Source organism: Sinocyclocheilus anshuiensis, unplaced genomic scaffold (genome assembly GCF_001515605.1).
Source record: "Sinocyclocheilus anshuiensis isolate Anshui unplaced genomic scaffold, SAMN03320099.WGS_v1.1 scaffold23, whole genome shotgun sequence".
NCBI classification, from domain to species: Eukaryota; Metazoa; Chordata; class Actinopteri; order Cypriniformes; family Cyprinidae; genus Sinocyclocheilus; species Sinocyclocheilus anshuiensis.
Window position 1 is genome coordinate 1,154,712 of NW_015552545.1, and position 27,298 is coordinate 1,182,009.

The following is a 27,298-nucleotide window of genomic DNA, read 5'->3' on the forward strand; positions in this document are numbered from 1 at the left end:
ATTGGTATTGGACACCTAATGAAACATAATTGGGAGCAGAAAAAAGACAAATAAATCCGGTCTTTGCAAATGTTGATTTACTGTAACCTTATTTATTTACACATTATAGAAATGTAGCCTAAGTAATTTTTCTTTACATACCAACAACGTCCCCTATTTATAAATATCCATGAAGATGTCTTCTCTGGCCTGTCCCTAGCAAGCCAGTGCATACTGAAATTAAAGGTTGAATTTTTGCATTTATTCTTTCTGAATTTTTATTTTTTCGTGGACATAACACTTTATGTAGCTTTAGTAGCTTGAAGTTTCACTAGGTTGTCACTGTCAACCCTGTTACATCACATTAGTCTTATTAATAGCTCTTTAAAAAGTGTTTGACCCCTTTACTCAAAGGTAAATAAATAGATCTATATAACGATATATATATATATATATATATATATATAACGAAATATTAGTTATTTCAAGTTAAAAACAAACTACAGTTAAGTGTAGAACTGTGTAGCCAAATCACAGATGCGTTTAAATTCAAATTCCAAGTTACATTGCCTCCTAATTAAAATGTATTGGTTATACAGATGAAACAGTCACAATACAGACAGAAGTGTTTCATATTTGGCGCTTTAATTGATGTAAGTAAGCGCGTACAAGATGACGCGCCGCCCACAAATGTGACATATTGCACAAATATAGGGGTGCTATGAAATAAGCAGTATATTTCGTTTAATAAAACTACATAATATATATCCAAAAACGATCTGAAAAACAAAATAATTATTTAAAACAATAGAATTTATAATGTTATTCTTGTATTTTATATATTTACCTGACGTAATTGCGTAACGATATTGATCTCCCCCCACGAAAGACATGTAAGGGTCCGGAGCCCGCCGAATCCTCTTTGGCGCTTCTGTACCCTTTTCCTATGAGGCCGGTTGTACGCTAATCTGACAGCCACATAATGCTTACTTTCTGCTGTAAAATTTATTAAACCAGTCAAAACAATGTCGGAAGACGACTTAAAAGTACCGGAAGAGCTTTTCAAGGACGTGAAGTTCTATGTGGTGGGAGACATTGATCAGAAGGTACATTTAACAGTAATAGGCTATTCATTTAGCCTTTTGGCTAATAGTGGATACTGACTGGTGTTAGCATGAAGGCTAACCTACAGCAACTCTCATAACATGGTGAAACTAGGGGATACCTATGGACAAATTGTATTGAATATTATTCTTTAATACAATAGGCTTTTTTTAATCATGTTCCCCCCTTTTGTATGTCTGGCGCTTTTATCTGCTGTTAGCGAAAGTCCTGTCTTCAGTATGTTAGCCTTTATCAGTGACAACAATGCGACACTTCTCACGTTGGACTCATCTTTGAGTTATGTTAGCGATTTATTTGCGACTGTGGGAATGATCCTGTGTGTAAACAGTTTTTGCCAATGGTAGCTTGTATCTTAAATATGAATTCGAATAAACCAAAAAAAAAACGTTAGCATATGTAGCCATCCTTTATGTGTTTATCATAGTGTCTTTTGGCTTCATTATGTATTCTCAGTTGACTTATTGAGATGTGTGTAGTTTTTATGTATATTTACATTACAGTCTTGAGTGATTTTTTTTGTACAGTTCCTGGTACATCAATTAAGAGCTAGCAGCAAATAAATGTTTTATTTTATAAATTGACTGTTATTTGACAAACATGTTGATGATGGATTGCTCATAGGTTGTACAACTTCTGAAAGCTGGGAAAGGAAAAGAAGTGTCTTACAATGCCCTCGCAACCCACATTATAGCAGAAGATGGGGACAATCCAGAGGTCGGGGAATCCAGAGAGGTCTTTGACTTGCCTGTTGTGAAGGTAAACACACATAATATTGCACTGGAGGATTTAAAAGACATTTACTGTTGGCAACAATTTAGGCTGATCTCCTGCCTGTATTAAGATGTGATCACTTACTTTTACTAATAAAAATGTGCTGCAGTGTTTAACATTCACAATGCTTTCTGTTTCAGCCGAGCTGGGTGATCCTGTCTGTCAAATGTGGAGACCTGCTACCGTATCCTTCCTTGATTAATGGTTTTGAAAGTCTATAGTTGTGATGTTGTTTTTGCACCCGACATGTCACACATCAACTTAATGCAACTGTTGACTAGTTAAAGATGAATAGCATACTATTGAGATGTTTATTTATCTTGACTGTTAATCAATCAGAGTTACAGGATTTTCCCCAGAGTCAGGACAAGTGTTCTTTGGTGTTACAGCTTGTCTGCCACATGTAAGTTGCACCTGCATATTCTGCCAATTCATTCGAATCTACATATTGTCATCTGTCATTGTCAGGTCGCAGGATTGATTTTAGTATTTACCAGTCTTGTCATTTTTATAGCTGTCAGAGGATCTCAATACACTTTGGGCCTTTATTACATTCTATGGAGGTGACTGTCAGCTCCACTTCAACAAGAAGTGCACACATCTGGTTGTGCCTGAACCGAAGGGGGTAAGCGCATGTCTGTCGTCTTGTCTTAATGCATATAATCAAATGTTTACTAATGGTAGTTAGTAGGGATGCTCCGATCGATCGGCCGGAGATCGGTATCGGCCGATAATCACATTTTATGACTCTGTACTCACTACACTTGGCCGATCTCACGAACCGACCGCAATTTGATGACGTCAATGCGTGACGACATACATGATGCGTGGGGGCGTAAATGCTATGACGTTTCGAGAAAGTCGCCGTTCGAGATCGTGGCCGCTCTAGTCAATGCTTGTGTTTATACCGGCCAGCTGCGGCATGTTTCTGAAGCGGCTCTCCGCACTGCTTGGTTAAAATAGTCTTTTGTGAGTTGGCACAGCATGGAGGACAGAATAAAACCTCGTCGGAGCCGTAAAGGGTAACGGTAACATAACACGCTGATCGTGGGCTGCTTTTAAATGAACATTTATTTCTGAAACAAAATATCTTCTTTGGCCATATTAGCCTACTCAATAGCATTAACACAGAATGTATTAAAAAAAAATGTAGTTAATATTTGCATCATTTATGATTAATTTTATCCACCCACGACCCACCCGCAAATAATCAGAATGCATTTTTTATTACCCGACTCGCAGATTATCCACAGCGCCCGTGGATATAGGAAAAGCAAAATATGTTTGCTGCGTAAATCACACGGACTTACTGAAAATGCAAATTCATTCTCTGCCTTTCAGAAATACAGTGATATAAAAACACCTGCGCCTTGTTTTGATTTTTAAACGTGCAGAACGTGCTCATGTTTATTCAATGAAGCCTTTTGGCAAATCGGTCAGTTTTGATATTGTGGCGAGTGCCAAAAATAAATAAATGTATGGGAAACATCCCACAGCACAACCACCTGAGCCCAACTTCAGTCTACTCATCACCTTAACTTTAACTGCGTTTGTAGCCGGCGCCATAGCCGGACTGATAAACAAACACAGACCGGAAGTTAACTGTTAGATGTCAGTCATTTTAGGCTATTGTGTTTTTATTAATTTAGAATGCATAGTGCACCATAAGGAATTGTGCATCAATACAAAGTCTTATGGTCCACTTTCTCTCCAAAGTAAAGTGGGGGAGGTGTGTGACATCCAGCTGCTCAGTTAAAGTTTACGACTAATAGAGTGCCTTTAACAGCTGCTATCTGGAAGACTCTGTCTAGGTTTACGTCTGTGGGTTGTTTGCTATTGGATCAATTGAGGGATGGAGCTGGATTGCTGTCAGTTTTATACCCACCATCTTAACCGTCTAGGTTTTCAAAGCCTGCCTTTTATAGGCTACTCTTAGTAACCAAACAAATGTCATTGGTATTATCTAGTGAGCATGCAGAAACCTTTCTGATTTAACTATTAATATTGAGAAAAATCCTGTGTACTTTGACAAATATGAAAATATATAACCACTGCAGTGATAAGTGATAAAGTTGTGGATTTTTCAGTATGCATTAATGTATCTGACAAGCACAAAATATTTTATCACTGTCATGCTGTAACGTAAGGCTGCAATTTTTCTGATAAAAATTATGTTAGTAATTTAAATTATTATTATTATTATTAATAATAATAATAGTAATAATAAAAAAAGCTCCAGGTTTGCTTTATTTGTTTGTAGGGCTGCACAATTTGGCCAAAAATGTTTTTATAGCTATATGATTATATAATAATAGTAAAATTAAAATAGTATTATTATTAAACAAAATATGGAATATTACTATTTTAATATTTCACTGTAAATTAAAATTGAAAATATAATAAAAAATAATATATATTTTTTTACAGTACAACCGTATTTTATTTTTATTTTGGTGGAAAACAGCATGGAGCCCTTAAAGCTTCACTTTTGTTGACAACAGTCCGTTTATAAGAGATTCTCTTTACAAGTTTGGGAAGATGGTTGGCATATTTTTTGTTCCCAAATGCAACCCAATATAAGCAACCCAAACTTGCTGCACATGCAGAAATTATTTAATCTGGAGCAGCATTTACTGTGAACGACAGCACATATATTTATTTAATTAAATTGCAGCCTTTGTGATTTGATAGTCACACTGGGCCATATTGCAATTTTGGTTTTATTTTGATTAGTGTAATTTGTTTCTCATTTGGGGTTTTCTGTCTTTTCCAGCCCAAGTTTGAATGTGCTTTGCGGCATAGCAACATTAAGATAGTAACTCCAGAATGGATTTTGGACTCTGTAAAAGAAAAGAACAGGAAGGATGAGACTCTGTATCACCCACGTCTTACAGTATATGAGGCACCAGAAGAGGAAGGCAGCGAGTATGAAAATGAAAGGAGCTCACGTTCTGAAGGCAGCTACAGTGACAGACGCTCACCTCACAGCCGACGGTCCAGCCCTACATCATCCCGCGGTGCTTCCCCAGTAGGCAGGCGTAGTCGTTCACCCTCATCGAAACATGAGTGCAAATCAGAGTTGATGTTTGATGACTCTGATGACTCGTCCCCTGAGAAGGAGGACCGCAACCTGAACTGGACCCCAGCTGAGGTGCCACAGCCTGGCCCCGCCAAGCGTCGACTACAGCCTGGCAAAGAAACAGGTTTGATCAATCTCTGTGCCAATGTCCCACCTGTACCTGGAGGCTTTGGGCCGCCAGATACTCGGCTGGTCGGCGCAGGTGGAGGTGTGCCTATAGGGGTGGAGAGATCAGATGTCATGGGTGGATGGAATCCAGCTGCTCGGACTCTGAGGAACATTACTAACAACGCGGACAAGCAACAGGCCTCACGACCCTCCAATGTGGCACATGTAAGGAGTTTGATTTTGAATGTAATTTATATAGAAATAGAAATTCTCCTCAATTTATCATGTGAACAGGGCTGGTTCTATGACTAGTTTTAACGTGTGACAATAGAGATGTGTCCACTGGTAGAAATTCTGGTATGTAGTCTACTGTTCAAAAGTTTAGGGTTGGTAAAAAAACAACAACATTGAAATAAGTTTTTGAAGTCTTATTTAATTAATCAAAAAATACAGTAAAAACAATAATATTGTGAAATATTACAGTTTAAAATAACCTTTTTTTCAGTTTTAATATATTTTAAAATGTAGTTTATTTATTTATTCTTTAATTTCAGATCCTTCAGAGTATTTCGCCCTCCTCTAAAGGTGTGGTGGAGCACCTGGGAAATCAAGGCCAGTCTGGTGTTCCCAACCAGCTTCTGTTTAATCCAGTTAAGACCCCGCAGCAACTACCACCTGAAGCACAGCAGCAGTTAATGCAGCAGCAACAGTTACATCAGCTACCACAACAGCAACAACAGCACCCACAACAGATGGCACAACAGCATCCTATGATGCTGCCACAGGTCATGCAGATGCACCACCATCAGCAGCAGCAACCACAACAGCAGCAGCAGCAGCAGCCGCCGCAGCAAGGCTTCCCTCAAATGCCTCAGCAGTCCCATCAGTTCTTACAGCAGCAGATGCATCAGCAGATGTATGCACAACAGCAGCAGCAGCAGCAGCAACAACAACACACATTCCCACAGCAACAAATGCGACCACAGCAGCTCCCAAGGCCACCCTTGCAGCAGCAACATGCATTGCAGCAACAGTTGCAGCAGTTACAACAGCAGCATAGGCTCCAGTTGCAGTTACAACAACAACAGCAACAACAACAACAACAGCAACAGCAACAACAACAGCAGCAAAACCAGCAGCAGATGCACCAACAGCATTTGCAGCAGCAACAACATTTCTTACAACAGCAACTCCAAGAGCAGCACATGCAACAGCTGCAACAACAGCAGCAGCAAATGCAACAGCAGCATCTGCAGAACCAGCAGTCTCTGCAACATCAGAACCAGCAGGTTACTCCACATCAGACCCAGACCATGCTGCATCCTCCAGTGATGCCTGCGCAGCTGCACCAACTGTTCGGGCATGAGCCAGGCCAAGACAGTAAGTGCAGTGGCTACTACATTATCTATCTACTATCTACTATCGCTTTGCGATAACACACAGGCGTGCACAAATAGTTTGTCTTAATTGAGATGTATGCAGAGTCTTATCAAATTTTAGCTAACTGAAACCGTGATTTCCCATGAATGAATTGACTTACAAGTAGGGCTGAACGATTAATTGCATTTGCGATAATATTGCGACATGAAAAAACGCGATTTTTCAATCGCAGAGGCTGCGATTACACTCGGTCACATGACACACGAGAGTAAAGAGGTGTGTTCGACTTGAAGATCAATCGGTGTATGACATCAAAGTACGGCGAGAGAAAGCATAAGGAGACATCCGCGCTATCTTATAGCTCTCGCAGTACTTTGATGACACACACCCATCGGTCTAAGCAGCGCTGCTTCAAGTCGAGCGCGGGCAATCAGCAGAAAAAGAAAATAAATAAAACCGTAAACAGCCAAAAGATGTAACAGAATGGGAGATGGATCGGTTTGTGAAAGCGAAGAGAAAAGCCATAGATGAAGTCGCACAGACCCAAGCAGGTGCTGGTCATTCAAAAGCTAAATCAAAGACTTTGGCTAAATGCAGAAAATATGATGAGGCATATCTTGCTCTCAGCTTCACTCACCGTGTCTATACCGGACGCTACAGATGTCGCGCCGCAACAGCTCTATACTGGACGCGATAAAGCGACCGTTGCAAATCATTTTAACTTTGTGTCAGTACGTCATAAATAGAACGAGGCATCAGTTTAATGTTGGGTTTTGTCATGTCGCGCCATGCCGTGCCGCATCTAGTGTAGACAGCGTCACTGATTATAATAGTTCTACTGTATTTTGCCGCTCGCGTCAGGTGTAGACACGGTGTTTAATGTCGTTGGTGAGGAGGAAAGCCTGTGTGTGTCCTATGCCTTAGCGGACAGCATGAAACCCACAACAAACGAATAAATAACATAATATTTATTAATAATAGTAATAATAATAATAATAACAGTTATTCTCTCTATGCTATTTTTCAATGTTTCAAGTGGTGCAGGTGTTTTTTTTGCCTTAGGTTTTTTAAATTAAAAAAAGCATTAATTTTTTCATCATGTTTTAGTGAAATTATTTGGTAGTCTGAGGTGGACAGACAGTGTTTAGTGCAGTCCACATGTTTACATATGTTTATTACAGTGACTTTGAATTACCTAAAGTAGTGTGGTAAAGCAACAGATTTGTTTTTATATTTCTGCAATCTACTTTAGTTTGTGTGATTTGTTACTGACTTTCATATTAATGTTTACACCAGGCTTATTTGTCAGTGCTTTATGTTGTTATAATTTTTACATGCTTACAAGGTTGGAAATTCAACAAATCAGTCAATATACTACTGTGATTGTAGTTTTTAAATAAAAATGTCATTCATATCAATTCATGCATCACCTAATTTCATTGTAACATATAGGCCTGGCCTACAGAAAAGAACATTTATGTTTAATCTATCTAATAGTGTGTTGGTCATACTATACAATGATTTATAGCTTGTCTTTGTTGAAAAATACAGAACATAAAGAGCTTTAAAAAATAATTGCATATTAAATCGCAATCGCAATGTTGGTAAAAAAAATCGCAATTAGATTATTTTCCAAAATCGTTCAGCCCTATTTACAAGTAGCGAGAGTGCTATATCAGATAGCGAGAGATAGCAGATAAAAAAGAGGAAAATTTCAGAGGAACAAAACATTAAAAAGAATCTGTTACGATCAAGCTAAGAGGTAGGACCCGCGAAAATATTGGAGCAGCTTTCCAGCGGTGGAGAGAACTCAAAGAGCGGAAGGAAATCGGACGCAGAGGTTGCTTTGTTTCTTCTTGATAGGAGAGTTACATTGATTTTGCTTTTTCACACAACTTTTCTGTGTTAGCTTTTGCTTGAATATGCTGCAGGCATGGCATATCCACCATCGTCGCTGCCAAGGTTGTGTATGTACGTGTGGGGCAGAGTTATCAAAATAGGGGCGAGGTCCTGTTGGTTTATGGGCGTGTTTGTTTTGGCGCTTTCAAATATCAACATTGTTTGGCAAAAATCGCTAAGTGCATCTTTAAACTAGTTTAAAGCCAGATGAAACCGCGCTGACAAACAGGAGGAACACTGTGCGCAACAAGACAGTCAGAAGGTTTTTCAGTCTACAAATCATTTACTATGGATTTACTGTGGTAACACTAACTGCACCATGGTATTGTGGCAGAAATGTGGGATATTCATATCGAATTTGATTATATTATTAAACCACACTTATAGCACCTCAATACCATGGTAAAAATGTAACTATGTACCTATGGTTTCTGGCATAGGTTTCTAGCATGGCTGAGCACCCATGGAACTCAAGATATAATTTATTCACAATCATATTGGCGAAACAGATCTGGCAAACTATCCAGTGCATTTTTGTGTTTATGCTCTGGAAAGCGTCAAAAGTTTTTTTTGCAGCGTTGAGCGTTGTAGCCAATCACAGACATACCTGTTGATTTCTTGAGCGCAATTGCCAATCAGAAGCGTTTAAGTTAGAATCCACTTTCTGCACCCACTGGCAGATACATAAATCTCCGCCTATGGTTTCTAGATATTTGTATGAAAAACGGTAGTCTAAATACATTTAGTATAAATGCACAAACGCTATAGCTTAATCAAAAATATATTCCATTACTCCTTTAATACATTTAAAACATGTCTATTTTAAACTGTGGTTATCATGATCGAAATGTATGCTATTATTGAAGACCAGTGGTTAATTTTAATAATATTCAAACTGTCAGAATAATTACATTTCACCATATAAAAATTAGTTACTGTTACTGTTTTTGATAATGAACATAAATTTACATCTGCATCCTAACTCAAGCTACTACTACCATCAACTCAAGCTACTGTCAAATGTGCATTTCTAAGAGACAAAAAAAAATGTAATATTAATATTGCAGCCTGCACTGCAAACTGCTTAAGATACACATCATCAAAGTCAGGCAACACAGGCCTGTTTCATGATTTGAAACAATATCACTCATTAAAACATGCAGAACCTAAGAAATTATTATTTTTAAAGATATTTAGGCCCAATCCCAATTCTATTTTATACCCCTTCCCCTACCCCTACCCCTCTGCCTTGGTCCTTCCCCTTGTCCCGTACAACAGAGTGTCAAGGGGTAGGGGTGAAAATATTCCCCTAAGAATTGGGACACCACCACTATACCGTTATACGTCATCTAGCTCCTACAATACACACACCTATACTGGTGTGCTGGTGTGCATTAGAGCCTTTAATTACCGTTCTATATTAATGTGCTGCTTACTGACACACACATATATCGGAGATCGCGCAGCTCACACATCCAGGAGCAAAGAAACTTGTCAATGCTACCCCATGACTTTTATTAATAACAGTTTAAATACTGAATCGCTACATTATATTTTCCAGCAAAGAGAGGATATAATCGCTATTTTTGAAGTAAACTCACTCATTGTAAAGAGAGACCCACAGACGCGCAAAAGTGGAAAAGTGTAAAGAATTCAAAAACATGAAGTGTTTGTCATGTTCTGACCTAGGCCTGGGCGATAAAACGGTATCGATATTTATCAACGGTACACCTTCATTCATCGATAACGATATAAAAAATGTTCGATGTAGCGCATGATATAGGCACGTGTTATGAGTGACGCAGACAGCACGCATTAACACGAACACATGCTGTAATGCCTGCCTGTGATGAGGAGATTGTGAATAAAAAAAAAGAATATTAGTCGAATTTAAAATAAACATTTGCAATTGAATTAGGGCTGTGCGATATGAACAAAAAAAAAAACCATCGCGATTTCTTTGATCAATTTTGCGATTTCGATTTTAATCACGATTTTGACACACACAGACATGCCTTACAGTCAATAATGCATTCAGTGTGAATTTGAAACATATTTCCAAAAGAAAACCAATTACAGCTTTATCAAAAAGCTAACATGTCTCTAGAACAGACATAAGGCAAAATAATCACTAAGTAAAGGTGTAACAAAATGTCTCTAGAATAGACAGAGCAGCTCACACATCCAGGAGCAAAGAAACTTGTCAATGCTACCCCATGACTTTTATTAATAACAGTTTAAATACTGAATCGCTACATTATATTTTCCAGCAAAGAGAGGATATAATCGCTATTTTTGAAGTAAACTCACTCATTGTAAAGAGAGACCCACAGACGCGCAAAAGTGGAAAAGTGTAAAGAATTCAAAAACATGAAGTGTTTGTCATGTTCTGACCTAGGCCTGGGCGATAAAACGGTATCGATATTTATCAACGGTACACCTTCATTCATCGATAACGATATAAAAAATGTTCGATGTAGCGCATGATATAGGCACGTGTTATGAGTGACGCAGACAGCACGCATTAACACGAACACATGCTGTAATGCCTGCCTGTGATGAGGAGATTGTGAATAAAAAAAAAGAATATTAGTCTAATTTAAAATAAAAATTTGCATTTGAATGCAAAAATGGTACAATCGAATGAAAGGTGTGCGTCAGGAAGCGTCATCAGTGGCGCACGAGATGCGGTGATAATGATGTAAGTGATGTTACATTTTAATGTCTTGTTAGTCTAGTCCACGAGACGCGCCGTTGCTGCGTTATTCATTCAAAATATTAGAGAAATATAGTAGCTCAATGCGTAGAAGATCTTGATTCGGTTAAAACCGAAACCAAGCCATTCACATAGAACACATATTTAGCACATTTTTTAGATGGACAAATATGACTGCTGCACTCACATCTCATGCAAGAGATGCAAAGAAAGCCATGCAAAGTTAAAACATTTAAACTTTTAGAAAACGCGACGTGAATTTGTGAAGGTTTATGTCATTTCACTGCGTCTCATATGTTTTTAAATGCAATCTGTGTGATCGGCGATTTGGCTCTTTGTATTAGGCTAAGCAATGCATAAATACATGATGCTGTTTTGTTCATAATTGTTTATGCAGTTTACAAAATTATATTTGATTTATATATGTTAATTTAGACGTGATGCATGTTTTTATAGACAGTTATTTGCATTGACAATTTAATGCGCTGCATTATTTTGCTCATTGCACCCTCCTGTGGCCTCGGGAGACGAGCCAAAAGTTTCCTTAAGACTTATTAAATCTTTATATAAAACATAAGAAAGGAGGTATTTGTTTAAATTTTATTTTGTGTTTGACTATTAAAAAAATAGAAAAAATTAGTTGTTTGTCTTAATAAATTGGGCAAATTAAAAATACAGTGGTTAAATAAAATTTTTTTTTTTATATTGCTCGGTTTTAAAAAATGTTATAAGAAATGTCAATAATTATCGATACCGAACAATATGAAACGTATATCGTTGATACATTTTTTAGCTATATCGCCCAGCCCTATTCTGACAATAAAGTGCAGTTTAAAACGTTAATGGTCTGGATTCTACAACTTTCACTTAGGAGCAAAAATCTGCCTTTAAACTTGAAAAAAATAAAGATTTGAAATTTATTGTGATAATTATCGATATCGACTGATATGAAAAATGTTATCATGATAATTGTTTTGGCCATATCGCCCAGCCTTACTTACAAGATGCCAGGGGAATTTAACATGGATTTTTTTTTTTTTTAGTCCCTGAAGAGGGATTCCTGGTTGGCTGTATCTTTGCAATTGCAGACTATCCAGAACAGATGGCTGATAAACAGTTACTGGCCACATGGAAAAGGGTAAGTGACTCCACCGCACCTAAGCTAATACTGAATTAGTCACTCCAAAATATGTATTTTTTCCCACACTCATACTTTAAAACCAAATTTAGGTCCAGTGCTCAGAAGACAGTTTAGAGCAGTGGTCTCATCCAGGGCCTCAAGATTACTTAAAATAAGACAAAACATGCATGAAAATAAGCAAAACAACTAAATATCAAGATATTTCTAATGTTATTTAATACTAGAAAATGTGGATTTTGAGTTACTTTTTTTTCTTTGAAGTACCAGGGTTTCCATTGTCTTAAAGTATATATGAGCTAAATAAAAAAATTTAGACCTGGAAAAGTCATGTAAATAAAAATGTTCTTATAATACTTCAAGTATCAGTATATAAATACTTATATACATTCAAGAATCAGGAAAATGAATGAATTTTGTGAAGTAAAATTATGGGTTGTGACTATATTATGTGACTAACACATTATGAAATTGTATGTTAGAATATCAGTTCTGAAAAGTGCATATCTGAAATCCACCTCTCACCTGAACGTCCCTTTAGATTTTTTTTTCCTGACAGAATGCAAATAAGATTGTTATGTTGCACACAGATCATTCAGGCAAATGGAGGAACTATGGACTCTGCTCTCAGCCGCTGTACTCATTTACTTTGTGAGAGTCAAGCCAGCAATACCTATGTCCAGGTAAACATAAAAGCTTGTTTTGGAAAGAAGCTTACATTATACATTATCCTTGCCGTCTGTTAAACTGCATAGTGGTTTAATTGGTGGGAAAATGTCCTGAATGGTATGTATGCTTTTTTTAGGCTGCTCTCAGTCATGACATTTACTAATGATCTGTTATTAAACTCTTTTTCCTGTGCCAGGCTTTAAGAGAGGGAAAGCGTTGTGTGACAGCTCACTGGCTTAACACTGTTCTCAAAAAGAAGAGGATGGTCCCCCCCCACAGGACCCTTCATCTTCCCTTCAGCTTTCCTCCAGGGGCCAAGCCCTGCTCGCAGCATGTAAGAACCAGTCCTTTCTGTTCAGTGGCTGTGTTCAGTAGTTCAACTTCATATTAAATTAGCGCTTCGTAAAAGTATCAATATTGTGAGTATTCATTAGAACAATCCAGTTTTCATTAGAACAATTATTTTAATCTATACCTGCTTGTCATTGGATGAGAGGAAATTATTATTGCTGTTGTTATAATTAAAAATCAGGACATGATTTTTAAATAATCCTAATATTTTATTATTATTATTTAATAACAGTAATTACTTGATTTTAAATAATCACAGTATTTTAAATAATAATACTTAAGTATTATTGATATTGAATTATAACATTTTTTATCTAGGACATGAACGTTTACATTAGTGTGTGAACTATAGTCCTCGATATTGAATCAATACAAAAACAGAATCAGATTCAATCTGGAAATACCCAATACCCAGCCCTATGTTAAACATTTGCTGTTATCCAGTTTATCACACATTTGAGCGGTGTTGTACATGAACTTTAGTTTCATTTTTGGATATTGTTTGTTTTTTGTTGTAACACAGATAATTTCTGTGACTGGATTCGTGGACAGTGATCGTGATGATTTGAAGCTCATGGCCTATCTAGCAGGAGCCCGATACACAGGCTATCTGTGTCGTAGCAACACTGTACTCATCTGTAAAGAGTAAGAACCAATGCAGTCTCCAGTTGTTGCTGTCTTTCAACTGGTTGTTCACTTCTGGAGGCTTTTTTCCTTCCAGAAACTTAAAAGTTTGTTTCTTTAGTAAATCTTTCTCACTATTACACTTCATAGAAGTGTAGTAAACTGAACATTTGCAGTGCATATTTGGATTTGTTTTTCTTTCAGTGATGAATATCTACTTTTTTTTTTTAAATCCCAAGACAGTTTCATTTTTAATTCCCTTTTAAGGCAGTTATTACAGTTTTTACTTTAACAAATGAGCAAATATTTAAAAAGCAACAAATTACAGTAATTCTTCCATATTTTTCTGGAAGCTCAATCTTAATATTTATATACAATGCCCCCTCTATCAATGCCATCAGACCGAGTGGGCTGAAATACGAGAAGGCAAAGGAGTGGAGGATCCCATGTGTGAACGCCCAATGGCTGTGCGACATCCTACTGGGGCACTTTGAAGCTCTGCGGCAAATCCAGCACAGCAGATACTCCCAGTTCAATTTGCCTGAAGCACTGGCACCCAACCCTCATCTTGTGCACAATCTTCTAAGTACGCTTTATTTCAAACTTCAGCAATGTCATTTTGAGTTATTACGATGCTATAGCTGCCAGATTTCCAAGCTATCAAGGAGGTAGAAAATAACATGCTCTAATTTTTGGGGTCAGGTGCTTGGCGTATTCCTGTGAAGATCTCACCGGAGGCGTTGGCGGTGAGTGGGCTCTCACACGGACACACTCTGATTGCTTGCTCTCTTGTTTGTGATGCTTGAGCCTTGCAGTGAAAGTCCTCAGTGGATACACATGTAACAGCATGTCTGGGCAGAGGTGTATCACAGTCATCTTTTTTTGTTGTCGCTTTACACAGAGCTTACGTCTGCAGCTGAAACAGAAACAGGCTGATGTCGGCTCGCAGCTGCCCAACAAGAGGCCCAAGTGAGTTCAAACCGTTAAAGATTGTTGGAACTATAAGTAGAGCTGTATGGTAGAATCCAGATTGGGCTGTTTCCAGATCCTGTTCTTCCCATAATTTTCCTGCAGATTTGCTTTATTCAACATCAAGAAGATCAGGCCCTTTCTTTCGGAACATGCTTCACAACTCCTTGTTCAAGCTCTTGTTCTGTCCAGGCTGGACTATTGCAATGCTCTCTTGGCAGGTCTTCCAGCCAGTTCTATCAAACCTTTACAATTAATCCAGAACGCGGCAGCAAGATTAATTTTTAATGAGCCAAAAAGAACAACTCTCTATTCTAATTATATTCTTAAAAAAAAAAAAAAATTGTTGTATTCTATCTGTTTTCGTTTCATTTATTATACAATTAACAAAAGCAAAAAAGACCTCTAACACTAGTTATTCTTATTCTTTTTATTTATTATATTATTTAAAAAATACCTTGCTACGTGTACTGCATTAAGCTAACTGAGACTTGGCTCTTTTGTTGATTTTGATTGCTTCCATTGTCCTCATTTGTAAGTCGCTTTGGATAAGATCGTCTGCTAAATGACTAAATGTAAATGTACATGTAAAAACTGCCAAGAACACTCACAACAGATGTCTGTACCTACAAACTTATGAAAAATTAATAGTCTATGAGACCTTTTCCTATAAAACTATTACATTTTTTTGAAAAAAACCCCCAGCACAGATAAATTTTCAATCACATTTTATTTGTATTTAGTCTTCATACAAAAAAAAAAAGAAAAGTGAAATCACTGTCAAATAAACATCTCCGACTCACCTTATTAATTATTAATATCTTTAACTTCAAACTATAGGCTAACATACCAGTCAAAAGTTTTTGAACCGTAAGATTTTTAATGTTTTTAAAGAATTCTCTTCTGCTCACCAAGCCTGCATTTATTTGATCCAAAATACAGCAAAAACAGTAACATTTTGAAATATTTTTACTATTTAAAATATTGTTTTCTATTTGGAAATATTTTAAAATGTAATTTATTCCTGTGTTTTCAAAGCTCAATTTTTGGCATCATTACTCCAGTCACATGATCCTTCAGAAATCATTCTAATATTCTGATTTGCTGCTCAAAAAAACATTAATAATAATAATAATAATTAAAAAGGTTTCTTGAGTTCACCACAGCAAACGTATGGCTGCCAAGATGGCGATGGCTGGCTCCGCCTACTTTAGGCTTCAAACCGCTCGTCGGAAGTCTACGGGTTACATCACGGACACTGCGTCCATGTTTTTATACAGTCTATGGGTAGAACTTGCGGTTTCCCCGGTAACGGCTGTAATCAAATCAGCTCCGCTCATGAACGCTTCTTTATCAGATAAAATGAAAATGTCATCGAAACTTTTCTGAAGATAGTCGGTTCCCTTCAGAGATACATTCATATAGCACGTTTTGATTTTGAAACGTGCAGTGCTCATATTTATTCAACGACGTCAAATGCCACAAATAAATAAATGTATGGGAAACACTGGTAATGTATATCGAAATATCGGAAATGTGTTTAAAAATCATATCACCGTTATTGAAAAAAATTATATCGCGATACATATTGACATTGAATTATTATCCAGCCCTACTAATAATTATTAACCTTTATTTATTAACCTTTATTGAACCAGGCAAGTCACTTATGAACAGGTTCTTATTTTCAACAACAGCCTGGCAGGAGAATTAAAATCTCCTGGAGGACATACAAACATACATTACTATATACAAAAAAAAAAGCATTAATCATTGAAGGCACATGTGTGAGCTGAGCAGTTAGAGAAACCTGTATGTGCATGCTATGGTGATGGTGATGAAATTTGCTTCACGCATATACATACTTTGTATGTATGCATACTTTGGGCTTAAGTAAATGACAAAAAGGAAAAAAAATATTAAAAGAGTGTTATTAAGTACAATAAATAAAAAGAATAAGGCTTTCCGGGCTAAGTGCTGAACAAATAACATTCTCTCTTCTTTTGCAGGTTAGAAGAGTTGCCAACACCTACTAAAAAGCTTCCACACGAGTCCACACCTTACGTGCTTTTCACAGGCTTCGAACCTCTGCAGGCTCAGCAGTACATAAAGGTAACTAAACACATGCACACTTTTTGTAAGCAGCGAAGGTAAAAGTAATGACACCGACCAAGTTTTAAGAAGTACCATAAAATGTCTCTAGTCACATTGAGTCTAGCTGGCAGCTCTCAAGGCTGCTGGAAATCTCTGAAAATGAACATGTTTGTAAAATGGTCATGAGCTCATTTCCTCTGTACTGTTCAAGAGCACTGAGAAATATATTGCTCCACTCAGATGCGCTTCAGTAAGTAACCCTCATGGTGTTCTGCTCGCCCTCCCCTGGATCCTTTTATCCTCTCTTTAATCATCTCTCTCTCTCTCTCCTCCTTGGCTCCAGAAATTGTATGATCTTGGAGGGGAAGTGGCTGACAGTGCTCAGAAGTGCACTCATTTGGTTGCTAACAAAGTGACAAGAACTGTGAAGTTCCTCACTGCTGTATCTGTAGTCAAGCACATAGTCACTCCAGAATGGCTGGAGGAAAGCTGGAAAAGCCAGAAATTTGTGGGTGAGTCAGTGTGAAATCTAATTTATGTTTCAATCGATTATTACTGATGTGTGGACGCTCTGAGGAGTCTTGCTTCATATTCCAGCAAGAAATCTTTTGTGATTAAAAAATTAAATATTAATGTTATGTAATGAAAAATGGATTGGGATATAGTTGGTTCGTGAGGTCACAAGCAGTTTCCATTGAAATGGACAAGCAATCTCAACCCAGCTCCAACTTGGGTGTTACGTTAATTCTTATACCTATTAGGAATGTGGACATTTTCATCGGTACTGCCAATTTTTTGATACCAATAGCAAGCTCACACTTGTCACAAGAAGACCAACCTGTCGCCCTGAAATATTTTAGGTTTGTTTAAAATATTTCAGACAGTTTGAAATGATATTGAATATTTCAAACTGGTTTGAAATCTGACCACTTGTCAGGGTTGAGCACTGTCCCTGTGAGCAAGAAAACAGCCAACAACATAGAATGAAATTGCGAGAAAGCAAAAGAGTGTAAGTGGTAGGGGTGTGCGAAAATGACAAATTATATCTTGATATTTTCTGGAATTTTGTTGATAACGATAATTAGTAGTGCTGTCAATCAATAAAAACAATTAAATAATTAATCAAATTTTTTTCTGAAATTAATTGCGATTAATCCCACCTAACATTAAAGTTTTTAAATATACTTTTATATTGCAATGATTTTACATTCAATCTTCAAATTAATGTAGAAACACATGAAGACAGTATATTTTTAATATTTGTTTAATGGCGTCTTTTTATTTATGACTGAAGGCGAATATCACCGATACCAATAATACTGATGTCTCTATGAATTTTTTTCCCCTAATATTTTTCCCCTAATATTTAACAATTGACTATAGCCATTCGTTCAAACGGCTGATTGATTCAGTAACGAAACACTGTTGTGTGTTGCTCAGAGATGCAAAACAGTTCTGCTGTGGGTATGTAAAACTATTTTTGTTGTCGAAATACAGCAGAAACAAGAACTGTTGTGTCTAAAATGTAAATCACTTAATATTAAAAGGATAGTTCACCCAAAAATTCAAATTAACCCATGATTTACTCACCCTCAGGTAGGGCTGCGCAATTAATCGAATTTCTAATCGCAGTTACAATTATGGATGGCACAATTACATAATCGTTCAAAGCGGCAATTAATCGTTCAAAGTCCTCTTATGTTATTCTGTGTGCTTAAGATGCATTTTTTTTCTTTCTACATGTTATCTTAATTTTTTTTTTCCATTATTTTAATTTTAGTTTTAGTATAACATAATACCATTCATATTTTTACTTTTTTATAATTTAAAGAAGAAACCAATCCGATGTATATTTGACATTTGAGGCTTAATATTATAGAAAAGCACTAAAGGTTTTTCAGTTAGAGTGTTTTCAGCTTGTTTATTTTCATATAAAAATACGGCATGCAGTTGCATCAAACAATGGTAGAAACATCATTCAATGTAAATTGTGATAATCGTAATTAATAATCGCAATTACAATTTCAAGGGAATAATCGACAATTATGATTGTTGTCATAATCGTGCAGCCCTACTCTCAGGCCAGGTGTATATGACTTTCTTCTTTCAGACGAATGCAGTCGGAGTTATATAAAAAAAAAAAATGTCCTGGCTCTTCCAAGCTTTATAATGGCAGTGAATGATGGTAGAAGATTTTGAAGGCCAAAAAAGTGCATCCATCCATCATAAAAAGTACTCCACACGGCTCCGGGGGGTTAATAAAGGCGCGAGCACATTTAGGAACTCTAAATGTGCTCGCGCAGTAGTCTAACCTACATTGTATAGTGGATGCGTGCACTCTCTGGGTGTGTTTTTGTTTGTTTTTTGCGCTATACTCGTTAATGTCAAATCGCATATCGTTTAAAAAACAATTATGATATTATCATAGATGATGCATATCGCACACCCCTTGTAAGTGGGAGATATTTTTTGTCTTGTTTCCATTCTGTGCAAATTGGTGTAAAAAATGTCTATTTCTCCTTGTTGTATTTTAAAAACTGATTTATTCCGGATGTTCAAAATTCCGGAAAGAATTTTGGAATCATCAGTCTTGTAGTGTATTTGCCATAAGCTCTATTTTAGAATGTTGCAACTAATTTACAACAAATGGGGCAACATAGGGCATGTTATGATCTGCTTCCAGTAATGTTTCAATCACACCAGTGGCTGTAATTTAAAAGTATATTTTACCCAATGATGAAAGTGTGTAATTTGCTCCCATGTCATTCCAAACCTGTATGACTTTCTTCTGTGGAACATAAAAAGATATTTTGAGAAATGACTTTTGAAGTCATTGGTCACCAAAACTATTTGGTTGCCAACATTTTTCTTCAATATGATCTGCAGAAGAAAGTCATAAAGGTTTGGAACGACGTGGTAAAGTATCCCTTTAAGAACATTATATCAGTAGATACAGCTGTATTGCACATCCCTAATGCTGATTTGATTTGTTTGTCTTTGTGTTTGCAGATGAGCAGAGCTACATGCTGCGAGATGCAGAGGCAGAGGTGCTGTTCTGTTTCAGTCTGGAGGAGTCACTGAAGAGAGCTCATGCGGCTCCGCTCTTCAAGGTTAGGAGCTTTGGGATATTTAGTGTCCATCCACTCTATCACTTCCCCACTTTAGTGTGTGTACTTTCACTCAAACAGACTTGTTTATGTGACTGTGCAGAACAATAGGACAAACAACTATGTGTCTCTGCACTGACATGTGGCCTAATTGGATATCACAGGGAAGCATGTGTTCAGTTGTCTCACGCTTCTTTTACAGGGGAAGTATTTCTATATAACTCCAGGAATCTGTCCGAGCCTCGGCACAATGAAAGTTATAGTGGAGAGTGCCGGAGGGAAAGTGCTGTTCAAGCAGCCCACCTACCGCAAGATCATGGAGCACAAGCAAAACAAGGTACCATAATCAGATCCCCAATACAGAGGCGTGTGGGCTGTTGTATTGATGAGGATGATGTGCCAGACTCGACTCGCTCACTTAATGAACATCTATTTACAGCCACCACAGCTGCTCTTTGGATTTTGTGCTTTTTGTTTTGTTTGGTGATTGGAAGAATCACAATGTGAATTCAAAGTACCATTTAAGGGGAGTTATGTTACTACATAAACAAAGATGCATTACACTTTATTTATTGCCATGACATGTAGGCTACATAATATAATACTTAATACACACTATAGTTCAAATGTTTGAAGGCAGTAAAATTTTGCTTTTGAAAAATGACTGCTCTTCAGCAAGGACACATTAAATTGATCAAAATTGAGAGTAAAGACATTCATAATTACAGAATTACATAGTGACATAAAAAATACATAATTTATTGCATTGTTACAGAAGAATTTTATTTTAAATACATGCTATTATTTAGAATTTTCTGTTCATCAAAGAATCCTGAAAAAATAGTAAGCAGCACAACTATTGAGCTGTAACAACACAAGCTGGATGATGTTTAAGCAATCAAGAATCATTAATGATAAATCCACTAGAGGCCAAACAATGTTTCAGCGCAAAGGCTGTCATAAAAAAAAAAAAAAATACTGTACATAACATTAATTATTAAATTAATATTCATTAGGGAATACTGAATAAAAAGTATCAAACAGTTTCCACAGAAATATTGAGCAGCACAACTGCTTTCAACATTGATGATAATAAGAAATGTTTCTTGAGCACCAAATCATTTGAAATTAATTGAATTAATTTAATTTGAAATTAATCCAAATTAAAATTGTTAAATTGTTAAAAAATTGTTAAAATTTTAATAATATTCACAACATTAGTGTTTTTACTGTTTTTGGTGCGCAAAAGAGACTTCTTTAAAAAAAATGTACCAACTCCAAACTTTTGAATGGTTGTGTATAATTAATAGATGCAATAATTATTATTTCTAAGTTATTATAAGGTGTTTCCAAACGTTCTTTGACAAATTTGTCATTAACTATGGCCTGAGCATGCTTTGAAGTACATGTAAGACCTGATCTAAAATGGTGTTTGTCTGTGTAATAGGAAATGACACTCGTGTTATCCATGTTTGTTCTAGAATTTACCTGAGATCATTTTAATAACCTGTGAAAATGACTCTCATCTGTGTCGAGAGTATTTCCTGAAGAACCTCGGTAAGAGGGCATGTCCTTCAGGCCCAGTTCCCATCTCAACATTTACATTTCTCACTGTATAATATAAAGCCACTGTAGTTGGAAAATGTAGCACGTTCACACATTTCAACCAACCATCAGTCAAGCACAATCGAATGATTTTTTGACGTTTTTATTTCAGATGTTTACACTGCTGAGCTCATATTGACGGGGGTGTTGACTCAGACCTTGGATTATGAATCATATCCTTTTAAAATGCATGCAAGATTTAACAGACACATAAAAAGCAATCACTTTTGAATAATTTCTGAATCAACTTCTGAGTGATGTCAGACTTGAAATGAAGCAAGAACTGTTTTGTGTAATTAAGCTTTGTTAAACTCATTACTGACGTTAATATGACATGTTACACATTTTCAGCTTTTTTGTAATACATTTTATTGGATTTATGTATGTATGTTTTGTTATGCTCCTTAACAATCTCACATATAAATTCACATGATGTCCTTGTAAGGACATGAATAATATATGACTGCTGGTGACCTGTTCTGGATCAACGCTAAAGGTTACTTATTAAATTTTAGTGTACAGTCATGTTATATTTCAATGTTTGTATTTTATTACTTGATTTAATAATTTGTTACCAGTTTTGTAAACAAAGTAACAGTGAATCTAAATAAATTACTGTTATTTGTAATGATTGTTTTAAATGAAGGCAAAGCTATGTTTTTACTGTGATAAATGTTTTCCCCTTTTATGGTTTTGGAATAAAATCTGAATTTGATTGTGATTTAAATAATGAATCTGTCAGTATATCTGTCTGATTTGATTCTTACATTTACACACATTTCTGGAGTCTGCTTGAACGTTGAATAGTATTTCTAAATGTCAGGTCTCGAAGAAATAATGCTTTCCTAAATGACAGATCTTTTATTCTGTCTAAACCAAAAAATATACTGAAATAAGTAAAAAAAAAAAAAAAAAACGTCCAGGTTTGGCAGGTCACAAAACGTATTTACACAATGACTCTCAATCATGTCGTCTCACCGATGCTTTTGGGAGTACACAGGATACTCTGTTCTCATTTAGGCATTCTTCTCTTAAAAGCATTATTCCTGATAGACAAAATTCAATTAAATGCTAATGAAGTGTTTGAGTACTTACCGGTGGAAGGCAATTGTGTGCTGTCAGACAGTTCGCCTGGGGTGATCCCATGGCTCCTGAGTTGGGTTGTGGAGTGGAGCTGGCAGTAATGCCCTCTAAAATGGGATAAATTAAAACTTACCCAGCCAAGGTCATGTGCCAGAAATGCAACAGGGGAAACAATAGGTGGTTTGCTCAGAGCTTGAGATCACCCACTCAAGTGTGGAAATGTAGATCGATGCACCCTAAAAGTGCTTTTACAATGCTTTTGTTTTGGTGTCTAACATACTGCACCAGGGAATGCTTACAACTGTATATTCCTTTGCAAACTACTACATAGCTTCATATATGAGTCCACTGAGGTGGTTCTTTTCGTTGCTACAAAAACCTTGAAACTATTGTTGAGGAATCTTTGTATCCATCTTTTTTTCTCAACACATTCACCGTTCATGGTTAAATGGTGACAAAATGTGTTACAATCATTGGTTAGCTGGTTGTTACAATAAATAAGCTCTAGCAGAAGATTGAGAAGCATAAACGTGAGTTTCCTTTTTTTAAGTGGCACAATAGGATTACAAAGACATTTTAAGCAAACAGCAGTAGCTTGAATAGCTATTGCAGCCTTCTTAATTTCCTATCCAATTGATAGTCTCGTTAATTGCGATGAATTAAAAATGCAAATTAGTGACCAGATCTTTGATTAACTTACACAAGTTCCTTGTTGGTTTGTTAATGTCCTCAAAGAGTTATGATGTTGATGCTCTTGTACCATAAAACATCAGGAGACACAATAATTAATCTTAAATGCTAAAAGGACTTGCGTTTTAATTACTCTTGTTCTCCTCCTCTCTATAGCATTGTAGCATTTGGACACGTCTTAATGGTAACTGTATTATAATATACAAATTACATGCTAATTAGATTGCGCTATGCTTAGGGATTCAGTCAATTCTAACATTTGCATATGAACTAATTATCTTTCATTAAAGCTGGCTAATTACAAATTTGAGGAGGACCTGGAATGGATAAAGCAGCACTCCTTTGTCCAGACAGTGTTTTCATCTCTAATTAGACATTGGATTGTTTGTGCCTATACATTTGGAAAACCTGATAAAATCAGAAAATTAATTTATACGAATTATTTTTTTATTTATTAGAAATGCCCTTGAGTGAATCTCGTGGTGCTTAGTATGTGAATGGCAACAATAAAACAGTCAGTGGAAACTGGCATTTTTCAGCAGATGATCGACTGCACCATGTCTCTCTGAACAGGTACGCTAAATTAATTCTTTAAGACTGAATTAAACTTGGCATTAAAATAATGCATATCTAAGCGCGGAGAAGAAGTCCAAATTAATAGATGTGCCAATCATTTGTCTCAGAGGAGATTTGCTGTCCACATAATAGATATGACTCTTACATCAATCAGGTATTAATTGCTTTCATGTCTCATATAATAAAATGACTGCTAAGGGGCATAGGCACAGTTCTAAAATGGCTTTTGAAACCCATTTTTAAAGACTTGTTTAAGATCCCCACTTCAGTTTATCTGATATCTCAATATAGCCTTTCTTAAATTGTTACTTAAAGGTCTGAAACAGTAATGGGCTACTCTGGTAACACTGACAGCATCACGTCCAAAGTAAATCATAGTAAAAAAAACAACCTTTATTACTGTGCTAAAAATGCTGTCAGCTGTTTATATACAGGTGCATCTCAATAAATTAGAATGTCGTGGAAAAGTTCATTTATTTCAGTAATTCAACTCAAATTGTGAAACTCGTGTATTAAATAAATTCAATGCACACAGACTGAAGTAGTTTAAGTCTTTGGTTCTTTTAATTGTGATGATTTTGGCTCACATTTAACAAAAACCCACCAATTCACTATCTCAACAAATTAGAATACTTCATAAGACCAGATTCTCTATGGGGTTCAGGTCTGGTGAGTTTGCTGGCCAACACCATGGTCATTTAACCAACTTTTGGTGCTTTTGGCACTGTACATATATATATACAGGTGCATATACAGGTGCATCTCAATAAATTAGAATGTCGTTGAAAAGTTCATTTATTTCAGTAAGTCGACATTTATGTGATGAAAGTCAAGTCGACTAGTTGCTGATGATGTCATTAATGAACAAATAAGCCTGAACCTTGAGCTGAGACTCAGACACTTTGTGCACAGCGCTGCCCACATGGCTATTAATTGCTCCTATTACAGCTCATTTTTATCAGTTCTTTTGTCTTTGGGTCATTTTATTTCTCAGATTTCTACTCGTTTTAAATCAGATACAGATAAAGTAGCACAGTAAAGATTACATTTATATGAATGCATTAGTGAGAGAGCGATGGCAGCATCTCTCTTCTTAGTTACTAGAAATATATACTAGAACTTTTCAGTTTCTAAGCTATTATTATTGAGAAATCACAGAAAGTGTTGACAATAAATTTCCGCGCTACTGAATGATTCCGTGTGGGCGTGATGTAAGATCTACTGTCTGTAGCCTATGTGTGCACGTTACAGTGCAACGCGCATTAGATCAGAACGGCGATTCATTTACCTGCACAATAAGCTGTTTAAAACGTGCATTCTCCCGTTCAATTTCGAGCATCCAGGTGGTATAATCACACGTCTTCAGGAGCGCTTTCCGGAGTATGCATTTATTTGTCATTTTAACTGTTTGGAAACGTAGCGTAAAAGTGGACTTCAAAGATTTCTTTTATTGCGCCCTCTATAGGACCAGCGACTAGTCGACATCAAGCTTAAAGGGTTAGTTCACCCAAAAATGAAAATTCTGTCATTAATTACTCACCCTCATGTCGTTTCAAACCCGTAAGACCTTTGTTCATTTTCAGAACACAAATTAAGATATTTTTGATGGAATCTGAGAGCTGTCGGACCCTGCATAGACAGCAACGCAACTGAAATGTTCTCAAGTCCAGAAACCAATCTCCTTGCTACGTTTCTGGACTTCTCATTTTTGGGTGAACTAACCCTTTAAAGCCTCACGGCAGAGCATTTAAGTCGACTAATCGGTGCAACCCATAATTCTCACTGAAAAGAGACATGCTGTAATCATCTAAAGCTTAATTGGAAAACCTCTCAATATTATATGTGTATATATATATATATATATATATACATACATATAATATAGAGAGGTTTTTCAATTAAGCTTTATATGATTACAGTATGTCTCTTTTCAGTGAGAAGTCCTGCAAGTCAGTGTTGCTCTTGCAGTTGAATATTGAAGTGATACAAACTGGAAGTGCTGTCATCAGTTTTCAAATTGTTTTATCAGGCCTTGAAACAGGTTAAACTCTTTTATGTTCGCTAAAGAGACAAGTGTGGTGTTTTTACATTTGCTTTAAATTCTGTTCTGCATCCATGTTTTAAAATATGTAGTTGTCAGACATTTCACACATTTACATGCACAGCATGAAAAAAAAACATAAAAATAAATGACAATAAATGTAAAAATAAATGACTACACTGGAAGCCCTTTATTTGATAAACATCAAGCATTTTCTTCCAAACAATTTTCATACAATTTATACAGTATTACAAAATCAGAGGTAATATTTACAGCATTTACCTTTGCATTATTCATGGTTAAATATCAGAAAAGCATGCATAGGAGTAAATAGGTTGTTTGACATGAGTTATTTGAAGGAGTACAAGAATAAAGTAACAGAAAGCTAGGCTATAGAACCACTACGATGGTTGCACATCATCCACTCATACTACTGCATATATACACCTTTGTTTGGAGTCTTTAAATAAAAAAAAAAACAACTTTGGTTTTATGGCAAAACACTACAAACTGCATATTGTTGAAACTGGCAGTGCACTGGAGGCAAAGAGCAACAATTCAGATGAAATTTGGTTAAATCCCTTTCAAACTGTCAAATCAATCACCACAAACTTGTTAAACCATTTCTGACAGATATACAGTGGGGTCCAAAAGTCTGAGACATCTGGTGAAACTGCTTTTATTTAGCATTTTTAATATTTAACACAACATGTTTTATATTAAAACGATAAACACAACAATTTAAGTTTGTGTAAAACCTAATGATCATGTTTTCCAGAATGATTTAAGAAGCAAGTACATTTGATAATTTGTACATATTTACAAATTTGCTTCTTTGACCTAGTCATTTGCTTCTAGCGACCTAGAAGAACAGCAGAATCCTACATATTCCTTATTTTATTTTGTAAAAACCCTAAAGAAAGTCTTAAAACAACAAAAAAGATTTATAAAGATTTTAGGAAGGTCTTAGGAGATTTTAGGAAGTTTTTTTTTTTTTAAATCATTGAGCTCTCAGACTTTTGGACCCCCACTAAATATGGCTAATTTAAAACAAAATACTCTAAAATATATTTCCTTTCTCTAAAATAGCAATGCATATTTTATATAGTTCATGTAAGTAAACAAATATACTTCTATAAAATATAAAGCCAACACTGTCAAATTTAATCCCTCACATATTCCAAAACAAAATCCGTAATTCAGAAGCACCATATACGGCTCTAGATTCTGAACTACTTCTGGATTTCAGTGGAAGTGCACAAAGACAATAACACCACCCCAAATACACGGCATA

At 36.1% G+C, this 27,298-nt stretch overlaps 1 protein-coding gene across 2 annotated transcripts; it reads left to right on the forward strand.

Annotated features, from left to right (window-relative positions):
- Nucleotides 1-920: 920 nt before the first annotated feature.
- On the forward strand, nt 921-22,291 carry LOC107664085 (PAX-interacting protein 1-like). Of its 2 annotated transcripts, XM_016454544.1 has the most exons (21): nt 921-1,085; nt 1,726-1,860; nt 2,016-2,059; nt 2,215-2,278; nt 2,390-2,500; nt 4,649-5,287; nt 5,617-6,442; nt 12,101-12,195; nt 12,786-12,878; nt 13,061-13,198; nt 13,739-13,860; nt 14,241-14,425; nt 14,542-14,585; nt 14,741-14,808; nt 16,818-16,920; nt 17,246-17,414; nt 19,912-20,012; nt 20,212-20,346; nt 21,491-21,566; nt 21,727-21,787; nt 22,032-22,291. In XM_016454544.1, the coding sequence occupies exons 1-21, from the start codon at nt 1,005-1,007 to the stop codon at nt 22,045-22,047; spliced, it is 3,306 nt and encodes a 1,101-aa protein (XP_016310030.1). In that variant the 5' UTR covers nt 921-1,004; the 3' UTR covers nt 22,048-22,291. The 2 variants fall into 2 exon arrangements, with proteins under 2 accessions (XP_016310030.1, XP_016310029.1); XM_016454543.1 differs by lacking the exon at nt 22,032-22,291 and having other exon boundaries at nt 21,727-21,860.
- The last annotated feature ends 5,007 nt before the right edge of the window (nt 22,292-27,298 follow it).